Genomic DNA, 15,575 nt, shown 5'->3' with positions numbered 1-15,575 from the left:
GTAAAGGGAAGTGTGGGAGAGGACAGTGAGTATTTTTTATAACTGAGTTGCAACATAAGTCTTTTTAAAGGGAAAATATTTTTTGTGTGTATAGTTTAGCTAAGTAGACAATGTAGTAAAAACTGGTCACCCAATGGGTTGGCCATTAACTTTTCCAGCTTAAAGTGGCTCTCACTGGTGGCAATGTCAGAGGCAGCAGCCAGAATCGGGGCCAGTGGTAATCAGTTACCAGATCTGTTCTTCTCTCCCCTGCTAATCCAAAGGAGCAGTCTAAGCTTGTTGTTTACCTGCTGGGCAGTAGGGGTAGACTGCAGTTATCCCGTAGAGATGAGATCGCTGGTCTGGGAGATACTCATCAGTAAACTGGCCACTGTCTCTATTAACTGATATAATACCATCCCTGGGAACAGAAAGGAAACATGAAGTCATGGGATTTAAGGTTGGATAGAAGGAGTAAATTTCAAAACAAAAAATCTACAGCCTTTTAGAATACACATTTTAAATTAATAAAACAAGTTTTAACTCATTTAGATTCAGAAGGTTTGTATCAGTGGTTTTCAAAGTGGTCCTCAGACCAGCATCATCTGGAAGCTTGGTAGAAATGCGAATTCTTGGGCCCTCATTCAGACTTAATCAAATTCTTGGATATAGGACCCAGTAATATGTTTTAACTAGAGGCCCAGTGCATGAAATTCGGGCACTTGGGGAGGCCCCTCAGCCCAGCCTGTGCCCTCTCACAGTCTGGGAGCCCTCGGGGGATGTCAGACTGCCGTGGAGGTGGGAGAGGCTCCCGCCACCACCACTGTGCTGACCAGCCTGGCTTCTGTCTGAGCAGCACTCCTCCTGTGGGAGCGCACTGACCACCAGGGGGCAGCTTCTGCGTTGAGTGTTCTCTGGTGGTCAGTGCACGTCATAGCGGCCAGTCGTTCTGCCATGGTTGATATGCATATTAGCCTTTTATTATATATGATAAGCCAGGGGTCCTCAAACTTTTTAAACAGGGGGCCAGTTCACTGTCCCTCAGACCATTGGAGGGCTGGACTATAGTTTAAAAAAAAACTATGAACAAATTCCTATACACACTGCACATATCTTATTTTGAAGTAAAAAAACAAAATGGCAAAAACACCCGAATGTGGCCCGCGGGCCGTAGTTTGAGGACGCTTGGGATAAGCCCTCCGAATGACTGATCCATGTTGAAGTTTGAGGATCACTAACTGGGTGTTGGAATCAAGGATCTTTTAAAATTGATCTGGGCCCCATGCAAGGTCAATTAAATCAAAATTACAGGGGTTAGGATAGAAGGGCTCAGACACTACAGGAGTGGGCAAAGTAGGTCTGTGACACTCCTTTGAGTTAAAGCTATTGTAATAATCATAACTTTCATGTCTTTCCACACAAACAACTGTAAACCTACTTTTGCCAACCTTGTATATATTTTTTAATGTTCCCTAATTCCTTCTTGGAGAACTGGTAGATAACTAATAAGTCCCCAATGTCATTTTAAATCCTATAACTAATATACTTCATGGTGCCACTTAAGCCAGTTATAACTCTCTGAAGATCATATTTAGATTAAAGCGCTTCCTTTTTGGATAGTTATTACCTAACTAGAGGCCTGGTGCATGAAAATTCATGCACTGGAGTGGGGGGGGGGTCCCTCAGCCCAGCCTGCCCCCTCACAGTTGGGGAGCCCTTAGGGGCGGGAGGCGACCCAGTGATCAGGGTAAGGCGACGCCCCCATCACACTGCTGCTGCCACTGCCGGCAGCACAAGCCTCAGCCAGCCCTGGGCAGCCGTCATCCAAGGCTTGCCTGCACCTTGGGCCAGCCCTGGGGGGCTGAGGGCAGGACTGGCCATGCCTCCCCTATCCCCTCTCCTCCCCCCCCCCTCCCCAGGCTGAAAGGACTGGGGAACTCCAGCAGGGCTGAGGGGACTGGGCGCCACCATCTTTGTCATGGTGTGACAATCAATTTGCATATTACCTCTTTATTGGGTAGGATAGCTCTGCCACTTTTAGTCACGTGAGCATTACCATTAAATTTCTGGGTAACGTTTGAATGACGCTATCTATAATAATAAAAGGGTAATATGCTGATTAAATGGGACATCCTTCCGGAAGTCCTTCAGTCCTTCCAGATGAAGCCAGGGCTGCGAAGGACGCCCGGATCCTGGGTGCCAGAGGGAAGCCGGTGCCGGCAGCTGCGGGAAGGAAGGCAGGCCTACTCTTGCACGAATTTCATGCATTGGACCTCTAGTCTTACCTTATAATAGACAAATATGCAAATTGACCGCACCTTCGCTACACCCAAGCCACGCCCATCAACCACGCCCACCAGGAAACCGTTGCAGGGAAGCTGGGTTGCGGCAGAGCCCAAGGCCCGGAAAGCCGCCCGAGGCTTTCCCGGCCTTGGGCGCCAGCGGGGTGCCTGCACCGATCGCAGGAGCGAGCCGACCTGGGGGTCGGCTCCTGCGATCAGGTCGCAGGGACGCTGGGTGCAGCCGAGCCCAAGGCCACTGCCCAGGGCCAAGCCCGGTGGCCACAGCCAAGGCCTGGGTCCCCGGTGCCGGCAGAAAACTGGTGCAGGCAGCCAGGTGAATGAAGGTCTATTGCATGAATCTTCGTGCAAACGGGCTACTAGTCTAATAAAGAGATAAAAAATGAAAACATCAGTAGAAGTAGAGGGCTTAATTACTAAAGTCACTAGCTGATATTAGGTGAAACAAGCAATGTATCCCCCAGAACAGTTTGCAATTTCAGACTCATCCAGAATGTGTCAGGCTCACCTCCTCCAGTCCGTGTGGTAGAAGTGATCTGCATAGCTAACAATGCTGAAGGGGTAGTTGAGGTTGTTTTGAATAACGTGTCGTCCAGTTCCATCAGGTAGTGTACACTCCAGTTTTTTGGTTCCTTTGAAAACAAAGAGGAAAAAAGATACTTTCACACCATGGGGGAGAGAAGGGGAAACCTTGCCAAAAATAATAGTGGCTTATTCCGGCTTAGAGAAAGGTAGAATAAGAAATAGCTATTTTATCCCCATTGCAGTGATACAAATTATAAACTAAAATTTTCTGTTCTATTACCAGTCTTTAAATTGTTTAATAACATTCCAGTTTTTAATAGACTTTAAACTCTTAATCCTTTTTTGGAAGAAAGGATTGCTTTTACAGAAATTTAGCCAAGTTCCTCCCAAAGCAGGGCATTAGAGATAAGCTTTTTTTATAATTAATTTCAAGTGTGAACAACATTTGGATAAATATTTGCCCTTTGTAAGTAATGTATAATAGCCAAGATTGCCTTTTAACTAAACTACTTCAAGTTTTTAAAGACTATTAGTTTCTAGGTAGAAATAAAAAGTAACTAAAGGGGCAACATGACTTATATTATTTTGCCATAGCTAAACGAGTTAAAAACTTTCAAGTTTCACATTTCTTCTAGGACCTGGATTTAAATTTCAAATTCTTTTAAAAAACGTTAACTGTTGTTTGGACAACTGGGTTATAATAGTGACCTATGTGCATTATAGTCCTTTTTTTAATATTATAAATTCTTTAAGAACGGCCTTTTTCATGTTCTGTGGCATATAGACATACTGCATCTTTTCAGTAGTGCTAATAATGAAATCACACAACAGAGAACGTTAGCCTGGGTATTGGCAACCTGAACTTGTTACTGAAGTGAAGCCGCCATATCACTTTTCAAGAATGTCCTCAGCATAATGGCATACTGACCGCTAAACAGATACTTAGAAATTTATAACACTGGCCAAAGGAAAAACCACCTAAAACCTAAATCCGTCAATTCTAACAGTAGGTAATATTTCTTTTTAACTTAAAAAGCATGCCAAGTACTCATGTGGGAAATGGTACACAATACAAAAATAAGGGACATAGTACTACCCCTGAAACTTAACTGCTGAATTCACATTCACACACCCTAAAACCCTAGGAAGTTCATTATAAGCATCATTACAAAATGTCCTTTGAAAGTTTACATACCAAAGGAATAGATTATATGTGCTGTACTGTTACAAATTTAAGCCAAAAGATGGGATATTGTTTTGCTATGAAATCTGATCAAGTGCTGGCACCAATGTAATGAAGCATTCTGTATCTGCATCCCATCCGTAGTATTACCTGCATCTGCCCAGCAGAGCAGTTTGGACATGGGGTCAAAGGTTAAACCATTGGGTAGTCCAAGGTCATTATTCACCAGAATTCTTCTATTTTCTCCATATAAAGATGACATTTCAATTTTAGGAGCATCTCGATTCCAGTCTGTCCAGTACAAGTTGCTGTGGATAAATTAAATGGAGTAGAAAAAGAAGCACCCTGAGTATGTAGAAGTCAAACCAGAACCTTCTTTGAGGCTTTTCACTAAGTATTTCTGAATCAAAAACAGAATGTTTTCTTCACTTATTGAGGGTTTTCTCTGGAATTTCATTTGGTAGAAGCCCCATTATGGCAAGAGTTTCTCAAGATACAGAAATCCTCCCTGGTTCTAACAAGAACTAAAACATTGACCAAGTTATATGTCCCAGGCGATAACCTTAGCAGTTACGGACAGGGAACATTTTCTTCTTGATTTTGCTACAATGAGAGAGGTCTGAAAAATAAAATGCCAGGTGTGAGTTTTGGTTACCATTTAATGGGCCTTGACCCTACTGTGGTTTTAACACTGACTTCCTAGTGTGTTGCTGAAGGAGGCCCACTTCATTCCAGTTTAAGTATTGACCTCAGGCCCTACCTTATCATCTGATAAAAAGTAGAACAGTTCCTGACACCTAGTAGTAGCTCCTCAATAAATACTGTAAAATTAACGCATTTGGGCTTTTCTTTCTGCTTTTGTTCTGACTCCCCACCACATTTAAATCCACGGACTTCAAATCAGGATCTATAGGTAATGGAGAATTCGGGAGGCCCAGCTGACCCTCGGATAGGATCCACAGTGATGGCTCGGGGATTCACCAGGTCCGTGTGGAAGAGAGCCTTGCGCTCAGAGCCGTCCAGCTTGGCCCTCTCTATCCTATCCAGGCCACTGTCTGTCCAGAACATCGTTCTGTGAACGTGGTCAATGGCAAGGCCTTCAGGGCTTATCAGATCTGGAAATAAAACAAAGGCAGGACTGAAGCAGGTGAACCTAAAACAGATTTATGTTTGAACAACAATAACAAAGTCCTGAGAGTCCCTTCAGTCAGAAGAACCAGGTCACACAAACTAATTGCTTAAATTCTGTAGCACAGCAAAAATAAGACTTTTGCCGAACTGACCCCCCCAAAAAAAAAAAAAGTATCATTTTGATTAATTCACACCAGATGGCTACTGTGGTGTTGGCTGTTGTCATTTTTTCATTTGACAATCTAAGGGAAGAGATGTCAGTGCCCCCGACTAAATAGTCAGGTATTGCATGTTTTAAAAACTGCAGCACACCAGTTCAAAATCGCTCGTCTAGACCCGTGGTCGGCAAACTGCAGCTCGTGAGCCATATGCGGCTCTTTGGCCCCATGAGTGTGGCTCGTCCACAAAATACCACGGCCTGGGCCAGTCTATTTTGAAGAAGTGGCGTTAGAAGAAGTTTAAGTTTAAAAAATTTGGCTCTCAAAAGAAATTTCAATCATTGTACTGTTGATATTTGGCTCTGTTGACTAATGAGTTTGCCGACCACTGGTCTAGACAAACAGACCTAGCAGCCTAAATGCACCAGGTATCCACAGAGCTGGTGTCCCAGGCAGCACAGTGTGGCCTCACCCTGAATCCTGTGAGCCTTTCCTCTGGGAGCCCTACTTCTCAATAGAAAAGGCCCACAGTAAGAATCACCTTCTTATTACTATGTATGAACATGTTTGTTTATAAAGAGGATGTTGTACAGCTCACAAGTGACTTGCATAGCACTTAGTTTCCCCTGTTGGGTGAAAATAGAGGGGAGACTTGGCATAAACAGGCAAAAATAACTTGGACTTCATAGAATCAAATGAAATGGGAAGTGTCTAATGGGTGAAGCTGCTGACCTGAATTAATGATTGTCTCAGGCTCTGCTCCCGGTTCCAGACTGACACGGCTAATTGTCCGTGCAGCGACATCCGTCCAGTACACCATCCTCTCCCGGCAGTCGTAGTCAATTCCCACAATTATGGAGCCCTGTGTGGGCCAGAACACAGAATTGGAAGAATTAGGACTCCTTGCATTTCCCCCGAGTTCATGCTCAGCTGCCTCACTCATGCATGCCTGCAATGAACCACCCTGCACTGTAGCCTTACAGGCAGCCAAGCTCAGTGGTTAGACATGTAGGCTCTGCAGGCCAACTTCTTGAAGTCAAAGCCACGCTTGGCCACTTACTTGGCTGTGCGATTCTGGTACTTAAGCTTTCTGTTCTTGGTTTCCTCATTTCCAAAATGAAGGTAACAGAACCTATACTTTCATATGGCTGCTATAAAAATACCATAAATTCTTGTGAAGTGTCCTAATCAGAAGTGAGTATGCAGTAAGCTCTCAATAATCACTATTACTGTTGGCAGTAAAAGCAAAAGTGACTGCATGAAAAAAATTAGCCCATTCAGTGATCGAAGGACAGCTGTTAGTCTCAGCAAAGTAAGGTCTTAATATTTTAACGGACAAAAACAGTGACTCCTTTCAAATGTTACCGCACTTTTTGAACAAGCCTTTCTAAAATTTGCTAACACAGAACAACAAAATCCACGCTCCCCTCCCCTGTGATCTGAGCTCTTTGCCCTAGCCCAGGTGCCTTCACCCTCAACTCTGCCTCTCACTGCAAAGCAATTCTTTGGTTGTATTCTTAGGTAAAAGAAAGTCTAGTCTGATGGGTTAAGGAACTGGGGAATGGTCGTCACTCAACTTCTGGCTAGGGAGGTTTCATCTCCCTTATTGCTAAATCAACTGCAAAGTTTCTTATAAAATGCTGTGTCTGTGATACTCCTTTCCAAAAGCCTGCACAGTACTTGCTTCATTTGATTTCCAACCCAGATTCCTGCTTTGAGAAGCCCAGCAGATGTGCAAAGCCAACATCTAGGGGCCATCTGGCTGTCTCTGAGGCCACGCCAGCTCCTGCTTGCCTAACAAAGCCTGGGGCTGGGGTGACTTATGGCCTCTGGCAGAGAAGTCAGTATGAGAACCACTATACAAGCAGGATTTGGCTCCTGTGGAAAAGGGAACAGTTTATATGGAGTAGGAGGGTCTGAAGGTCAAATACAATTTTACTTGAAAATGAAAAAGTCATGTGTCTCAGGCAAGAGTACACATCCATATGGGCTTCCATTAATCCAGGGAATCATGGGATTCATTAACCTGTGTAATGACTTCAAAGTTATTTGGAGAAAAAAGTCCCCGTTTAAGTCAGTTTCCCCAAGGTGTGCTTATAACCCATGTTCCATTTCTGTTTCAGTTCCACCACCACCCTGTCCTCATCAGAAATAAATTCAGAAATGCAGAGAAGCCATGTGACATGGCTAGAATAAAGAGATGGTTACTTGTGATAACTTCTGAGTTTCTACCTCTTCTAGAGAAACTTTTATAAAAAAGAATATGCTAGTGTTTGCCAAGAAAACACAAGAACTCGAAAAGGAAGAAAAAAAACATCTTTTTCTAAACACTGGCTGCTTCTAAACTTTTTCGGAACCAGATATGGGGTTCATCAATGGAAGTAAACACGGATACTATACTATTATACATAAGCAAGTACCTGGAGCGTGAAGCTCAGAAATGGAATCAGACCATTTTCCACTACAAGTGGCACTGCCTTTTTGGTGACCTCCCTTCTCTTCTCCATTTGAGAGAAGAGGCCCTCCGAAATGGAGTGCCTTGACAACAGGGAGTGGCTGGCTCAGGAAGCGGCAAGCATCCCCGAGGGAGAGCTGTCCACTCCTTTTCCAGCATCACACTCTCCCCAACTCATCTAGAAGGAGCCAGAGAAAATGAGAAAAGAACCAAAATGGGAGGGGAGAAGGCAGTAACGTTGAGGCAGTCATTAGTGGATTTCCACTTAGGATTCTCATCTGACCCCCGAAACCACACCCTGCAGCCACTCCTGTCGTGTTGATTTCTAATCTCTGGAAATGTGGGGGGCATGGAAAGCCCCCTGGGGCCTGGGGTTAAAAGTCTGTTTTCCCTTGGCTCACCATACTGCCTGGCAACCCTGAAATGCCCTTTCCACACATCTGAAACCCCATGAACCAACGAGGCAACAGCCTTGGTCAGACATGACCCAGCAACAGGGAGCCCCACTTCCTGTGGTGCTGGTGTCAGGCCCATGAAGACAGACTGCAGCTCAGAAATCCTCCCCAACCTCCCTCCATCTCAGGCCCCTCCCCAGATATGAGCCCCCACACAGCTCCGTCCCACACGAGAAATCCTCTTTACATGCAGTGACAGCAGGGTCCTGGCCGTGTCCTTCTGAAGCCTAGTACCACTGAGAGGCAAGTAGCCAATCTGCTGGCCTTGGGCATAGAGCAGGAAGGTGCCCACGGATGGAGGAATCACATCAGGCCGAGGCGTGGGCCGGACCAAGGGTGGTGCAACCGTGGGTATACCTGCCGTGGGAAAGACAGCAGAGAGAAAAGGAAACAAGGGTGGGTGGGGAGAGAGAAGAACAGTTACTTTCCCATAGACCAGAGCCTCCAAAAACATCAAAAGTTCTTAAACCTAGACAGATGTGCTCCAGATGTTCCTTTAAAGAAATTCTAATTTCTAGGTTGTTTTTTTTTTCAAGGATCAATTATGTAAATCACTGCCAATTACTAGGAAGGAAGACAACAACACAACTCCCTCAGAACAAAGCAGGTTTGGTTTTTTTTTTTTCTTCTTCTTCTTCTTAAGGGAAAGAAACCAGAGCCAGAGTTGTGTCAGCTTCTCTTTGGGGCCCCCGGTGACACGCGTCCCCTTTCACCCTGGGCTGGGGAAGGGGAGTAACTGCGTGCTGAGCTGAGTTCCAGATGTTCCAGTTACAGAAACTGCTAATGACAAAATCAAACATTAAGTCCAAATTGGGATCTTGGGTGGATCAGATTATAAATCAACACCACACAGTAGTGACTTCTCATTGGATCTGCTGACCCCTTGTTTGCCCACCTTCCTACACAGCCTCCCGACAGAGAAAGCTCAGAGGCCGCTGGGGTGAGGGAGGGCTGCCCCGGGGTGCTTACATGCAGGGGTGGAGCCTGGCTGGGAGCGGGTGCCCTGCACCTCTCTGCCGTCTCTGTCCACACACCAGCAGAAGTCACTCTTCCCGTGGCACTGCATGGGGGTGAAGTGGCCCAGGTCGTCGCACTGCGGCACGTACTGGTCGTCCCTGGGCGCGCCACCGTAGTGCTCCAGCAGGTTTGCCCTCCAGCGCTCACACATGGTCTGGGGCCTCTGGGTGGGCGCTGAGCAGATGGGACAAAAAGAGCCTTTGATGATAAGCCAAGGACAGAGTGCAGCCTGTAGCTCCAGAGCCCCACGCCTGGCTGCCTGGTCTCCTGGCCTCCTGGCCTCCTTCCTCATGTGCATTAGTGGGCTTCAGCCAAGCCCCTGAACACAGACCAGAAAAGTCAAGTGCTCTAAGAAGTCCTCCACAGGAATCGGGAGAAGGGGGTCCTCTTGACGCTCCCATCTTCCCAGGCCAGGAGGGTCTGCCATCAAGGCCCCACCACGTCAGGAAAGAACAAGAGGAGGTTAAGATCAGGTGCAGGGCGCACTCAGCTTGGGAAGGGGGCGATCTCACTCTGGACAGGAGAGGCCCAGGGCCTCTGCTAACAGAACACTTGTGGGGCGCAGTGGCCTACAAGACGCTTCTTTCCCACTTGCTTCAAACTCTAGGACTTGCATCTGAGAGGTTATCTTCGGACTGACTGGCTAGTGCTTGTCTCAGAAAGCATTACTGAATGTCCACCTATGTGGCCCTCCGTACCTGTCCACTGGAGGACTACATTGGTGAGAGCATAACATCGCAATTGGTATATGGGAGCACAGCAGAGGGAGTGACACTCCAGTTCCTGGAAGTCGCCTGGCCATGCTGTTCCTGGTATCTCAAAGCCGAACCTTTTTCAGTAGGCTCCACCTTCCCACCATGTTTCTCCAGCACCTTCCCTCCTTCCCCTCCCTCCCCGCTCACCACCATGCCTACACTCCATTAACTTCGCTTGCAGAGCAGTTTCTCTACCCGCAATACCCCAGGCTGCTTCCACAGAGCAGTCGTGGCCTGTCCCAAACACCAGTTCTCTGTTCGAGAGGGCTCTGCTGCAGCCTATAGCACAGCCACCTGAGGGAGAATTGCCTAAAGCCGTGGTCGGCAAACTGCGGCTCGCAAGCCACATGAGGCTCTTTGGCCCCTTGAGTGTGGCTCTTCCACAAAATACCACGGCCTGGGCGAGTCTATTTTGAAGAAGTGGCGTTAGAAGAAGTTTAAGTTTAAAAAATTTGGCTCTCAAAAGAAATTTCAATCGTTGTACTGCTGATATTTGGCTCTGTTGACTAATGAGTTTGCCGACCACTGGCCTAAAGGACCTGAAACAGAAAGTGCTGCTCCTTTATCTCCTGCCACTCACAGCCTGTCGTGTGCAGAAGAGATAGCCAGGTGCCTACTTGGCACCACCATTTGGATGTATCACAGAAATCTCAGAGGACAACTAACAAAATCTGGGCCCCTGGACTTTCCCTTATGAGTAAATTGCACCTCTACCTCTCCATTGCTCAGGTCCACCCATCCTACACTCCTTGCTGTTTCTCACATATGTCAAGAAATATCAGCTGTACCTTTTCAATACATTCAGAACATCTTCACATCTTACCACCCCCACCCCCATCACCCTGGTCCGTGCCACAGCTGTTTTCCCCGCTTCTCCCCTCCTGCTTGCCCCTCAGTGTAAACTCAACCCAGAGCCAGAAAGAGTCCCTTTAAAACCAAGTCATTTCATGCCATTCCTTTGATCAAAATCTCCAATGGCTTCAAAGAACAAGCTGGAAACACTATAGTTGGGCTCCAACACCTACAATATCTCTAGGAAAGCAGGAAGATGGGGAATAAAATCCTCAGGGTTCAAACCCAACAGGTTCAACTACAAGACTCACCATCGCTCATGACCCACGGGAAGCATAGCTCTTGTTAAGACCTCATGTAGAAGGAGATTCCCTCACCCAGATGTGTCTCAATGAACCCAGAGAGGGACATGCCGCTTTCTCAAATGCCTGCCCTCCATCCCTGGAGAAGTTCCCAACACCACCGCTGGTCCACATTCCAAACTCAGAGGACCCATTCTTGGTTCAGGGACCACCCAGTGAGGAATGTCTTTGTTTGGAATGAGCACACACAGCACAGTCAGCTTCTGGGAAATGGCACTGCACCTCCCTCACACGTGGGCATCCCTCTCAGGCCTTACTATTTGAAGCTCCTTCTCAATCTGACCATGGAGTTATTTTTCTTCTGTTTCTGGTTGGCAGGGTTTTAAATATTTTGAAATTGTGGGCAGGAACTGTTCTCTCCCCCTTCAAGCTGACCCCATTATGTAGATGAGACCAGTCAGAAATGGCAGCCAAGAGGGAGGTCTGGCCCACAGGAAAGAATGCCCAAAAGAACATGCCTCTCTTAGCGATGAACTTCCCATTCTCTCGGCTCCCTTTTGAGTCACTGTCCTTAACACACGCTTCTCTTAGTAAATGCAACAGAATTCTGAACCCACGGAACCTCCCAACCATCTGATTCCTTCAAATCCCAGCTGTAGTTAGAACCAAGACTTCTTAAACAGTAGGCATGAGTGAAACAGGATTCCTCTGTATTCTTTTTTGGGGGTGGGGGGGTGGGGTGGGGGGCGGAGGCTGCAAAATCTTTCCTAAAAATAAGAACTAGGAGTGTCACTGTAGGAACAGCTAGATCAGCGTTTGCCAACGGGTGGTCTGCGGACCACTGGTGGTCCGTGAGGTCCAAAAGGTTGGCGACCACTAAGCTAGATGAAGCATTACCTATTTTACCTGTATGAATCACTAATGTCCTGGCCATAATAATTAATATTTTAAAAGGATCAAAGCTGGTAGTAATTCTTCAGTTCTTCATATTCACATACATTAAAAGCCAAGACTAGTATTTATGGAAACCTTTTCAACACTAAGAATGGATCTTTGAATAGAGCAAGTGCATTGATAGAAGAATTACTTTGGCTCAAATGGTATCATACCAATTCTACCTTCTTCACAATCAAGTTCTTCTGTTTTTAAAAAATAAAGTTCTTCCCATCTCTGAACAGTTCCGCAAGGAGCAGAAACCTGCCTTGGCAACCTGTAGTTGACATATACTGTGAGCTCTTGATAACCACGCCCCATCCTGACATGTTTATCATCAGCATCTCAGATCACAGGGGCTAATACAACAGGTTCCTGCTTCTCTTCTGAAGGCAGCTGGGCCAAGAGTGACTTCCCCATGGACATGTGGGGCTGGCTAGAGGGGCCTGGGGTTATTAGCTCAGAGCAAGCTAGCTGGGTCCACCCACAAATGACATACTTATGTTTCCTAATGCTATTAAAACAGCCTTCAGACAATTTCCTGTAACTCAGAAGGCAAAGTTAAGCGACAGTTATATGGGAAGGCAGTTTTTCTTTGGGACAAAAGGCTGGTCTGGCAAGATCCTCTAGCTCTGACATCTCTAAGCCGCCCTAACAGGTCTAGGGCAGTGGCTTCAGCCTGACCTACACACTCAGTCTCAATCGTGGGTAGAAACCGTTCTCTCCCTTCAAGCTGACCCTGTCATGCAGGTGAGTTTTGTATTAGACTAGGATCAGGAAGCTGGAGTACAGTGCATGCTGGGATCACATATATCATGTGTGCATGTCTCTATGTCCCTGTAATGTGAATGTGCATGTAGCTGAGTGCATATCATTCGAATGTTCCTAGAAGGAACGAGGATGGTGTCATAAAGGACGGTCACCAGCCCTGAGTCTGCGTGGTCTGGGCAGGGATTATAATCTACCCACAGCCAGTGCCATTCTGCTCCCCAAACCCCAGGCCTAACCAGGCACAAGGTTTCTTTCCGGATTGGCTCACCTGGGGGTCCGCAGTGAGGTGTGTTAGAGCCGGGTGGAGTTCGGGTACCAGGGACTTCATGACCGTCAGCGTTCACGCACCAGCAGAAGCCGGTGCTGCCGTGGCACTGCAGTGGCAGGAAGTTGCCCTGCTCGTCGCACTGGGGGATGTGGATCCTGACGCCCGGGTAGAGGTGCTGAGCCTGGGCGGCGCGCTGCTGACGCTCACAGGTTTTCAGTCCTGAGGTGGTGTCTTCGGGGCAGGGGCAGAGGAGACACAAGGAAGAGGAGGAGGAATAAAAGGCATTGCCACCCACCCGCTTTTATGAGCCAACCTCAAGGTCTCCTGTCTGAGGCTTTTTCTTCCATAGTTGGAAGGCAGCTTAATGTGGGGAAATTAGCAAGGTGCTGGGAATTTGGAGTCCTGGATTCTTATTTTAGCTCGGCCGCTAACTACCCAACACCTCCCTAACTCGCGCAGTCCTCCCTGTAAGTCCCTAGGCTGACTTGACTGTGAAGCGGCCCCTCCCGTCCGCCTCTAGCTCCTGTTGCCGTCTGGATAAAATGAAGAGCAGCCATGGCGTTGGTCCAAACAGCCCAGAGACTCAGGAGGACACAGTTCGGCTTGTCCCCTGAGTCCAGAGTTTAAGTCTGAGGAGCCCCAGCTCCACAGCTATCACTAGACTGCCCCTCGGGCCAAGTTCCAGAGCAGTCATCCGGGAGGCTGCGCCCAGCTCACCAGAGCACAGGACTCCTGTTTAGTAACCTGAGTCTCAATACTTCTAACTCGCACTTATCAAGGCAAAGCAGGTCATTAGGGCAGTTAACCAGAACTGCTCATAGGTAGGACCATGGATGAGCCACACCCCGGGCCTCCCGGAACGCGAATATCTGTGAACAGCAAACTGAGCTCTGGTGGTAACTGAGGGAAGTATCCAGAGCCTGAAGATCCACTAACGACAGCCTCCGACCTGGAGAAATCAAGAGTGGGCTGAAGTGCTATAGAAAACAGAGCTGAAGGAGCCAGTTCTCTGCCTAATCTGGCCTCCCCCTTACCAGGTGTGCACTGAAGTCCGTCCCCGTGGTAGCCAGGCTGGCAGCGGCAGGAGAAGGAGCCGGGGGTGTTGTAGCAGGTAGCTGAGGGGTGACATCTGTTCTCCAAGCACTCATCAACATCTGCAGTGTCAGAACAGGGGCGAGGGCGGGAGAGGGGAGGGGAGGGCATGAGACGTCACTGCACTCCATCTGTGCTACTACCTGGCCTTTAGTACAGGAGGATCAACGATGAGGGGTCAACTTCAGAAGACCTTTGGGCATGAGCAGAAATATACTGACACTGAAAGGCACACCTAACAGGACAAGGTCAAGGCTGTGTGAGTTAGTCCAAGGCTGTGTGAGTTAGTTCAGTGTAGAAATTAAACATGTGGTCACTCTCCTGCAGTATATTTCTACAGCAGTTCCATCTATATTGAAGTCCAAGAAGTTATTCCCTGAGAACTAACCTTTAGACTATAAATCATTAACTTCTCTCTGTAACACTACAATCAACATATGTAACAATGGTTTTCCCCTTTTGTTGCTGGCACCATGTCCCTATGGCACTGATTTATGGATGAGGTTTCAACAAAGTTAGAAGCACATACAGTCTTGCCCAGTCAGAGTACTACTGTCTAGAATGCCCAATTCATCAGAAATTTTTCTTTGCTTTCCACTTTCAGAAAAAATAGGAAAGTATAAGAAAAATATTATCAGAGGTTTTGATACAATACATTAAGAAAATCTAAATTTATCAGGCTTCCAAAGTACAAACAATTCAGACCTCCACCCCCTGACACACACAATCTACTACATAGATAGCACCATGAGAATTTTCCTATTTCTCAAACCTACAACAACCTGAAACTTCAAACAAAAGCCAACTTCTAGTCCTCCTATTTTATTTACTGAAATCAGACAATAGCAAAAAAGTAAACCATCTCTGAGAGTCTGTTAAAACCAATGCCCAGTGGTTGAGATGAGCTGTCTTCCCAGACAGGAAGTCTTTGAGAGCTAAGAGGAGGCTAAGGGTGTAGGTCTGATCAAGGCTCCAGTGAAAATAGTCACATCCACAATGACATCCAAAAACTGATTTCAAAATGAGTCAATAGGAAACATGTGGATGGGATGATCAGTGTGACACCTAGAAAACAGGAATCCCAGAAGAAGCGAACTGCAACCACGTGGTACAACCCAGGGTGGGGACTCGTGGGGCTGGGAAGCCAGAGACTTACAGCCTGAATTAGATGTGAGTTGGCTGAGGACAGACGGGGCTCCTCACCCAGCCTCCGGGGACCCAGACGGAATCTCCTCCAGGGTTATCAGCACCACCCTGCCTGTGACCACACCCTCCCGGAGCCACTCCTGTCCTGGTACAGCAAGCAGACACGATGGTCGTGCAACACAGACCTTCTGTTCACAGGAGAGGAATCTCTTACATTGTAACTAGAAAGTTAGCATTCCTCAGTCTCAGGGGAGGTTAGTCAACATGAATTAGCTCCCTTAAGTCCAAAAAAGTCCTAAATGCTCAACACAGC

General features: G+C 47.0%; 1 protein-coding gene across 1 annotated transcript in view; it reads right to left on the bottom strand.

The window, feature by feature from the left end:
* Nucleotides 1-270: 270 nt before the first annotated feature.
* NID2 (nidogen 2) overlaps nucleotides 271-15,575 on the bottom strand; it is a 60,366-nt gene continuing 45,061 nt past the window's right edge. The window contains exons 13-21 of the mRNA XM_054715408.1: nucleotides 14,059-14,178; nucleotides 13,025-13,255; nucleotides 9,156-9,377; nucleotides 8,374-8,543; nucleotides 6,009-6,138; nucleotides 4,931-5,102; nucleotides 4,138-4,295; nucleotides 2,788-2,911; nucleotides 271-400 (exon numbers count right to left, since the gene is read on the bottom strand). Coding sequence (XP_054571383.1) covers nucleotides 271-400; nucleotides 2,788-2,911; nucleotides 4,138-4,295; nucleotides 4,931-5,102; nucleotides 6,009-6,138; nucleotides 8,374-8,543; nucleotides 9,156-9,377; nucleotides 13,025-13,255; nucleotides 14,059-14,178 — 1,457 coding nt within the window. The remainder of the gene's footprint in view (nucleotides 401-2,787; nucleotides 2,912-4,137; nucleotides 4,296-4,930; nucleotides 5,103-6,008; nucleotides 6,139-8,373; nucleotides 8,544-9,155; nucleotides 9,378-13,024; nucleotides 13,256-14,058; nucleotides 14,179-15,575) is intronic.

Source organism: Eptesicus fuscus, chromosome 5 (assembly GCF_027574615.1).
Source record: "Eptesicus fuscus isolate TK198812 chromosome 5, DD_ASM_mEF_20220401, whole genome shotgun sequence".
In the NCBI taxonomy this organism is placed as follows: domain Eukaryota; kingdom Metazoa; phylum Chordata; class Mammalia; order Chiroptera; family Vespertilionidae; genus Eptesicus; species Eptesicus fuscus.
Note: the sequence above shows the minus strand (reverse complement) of the source record. Positions and strands in the feature narration are given on the sequence as shown.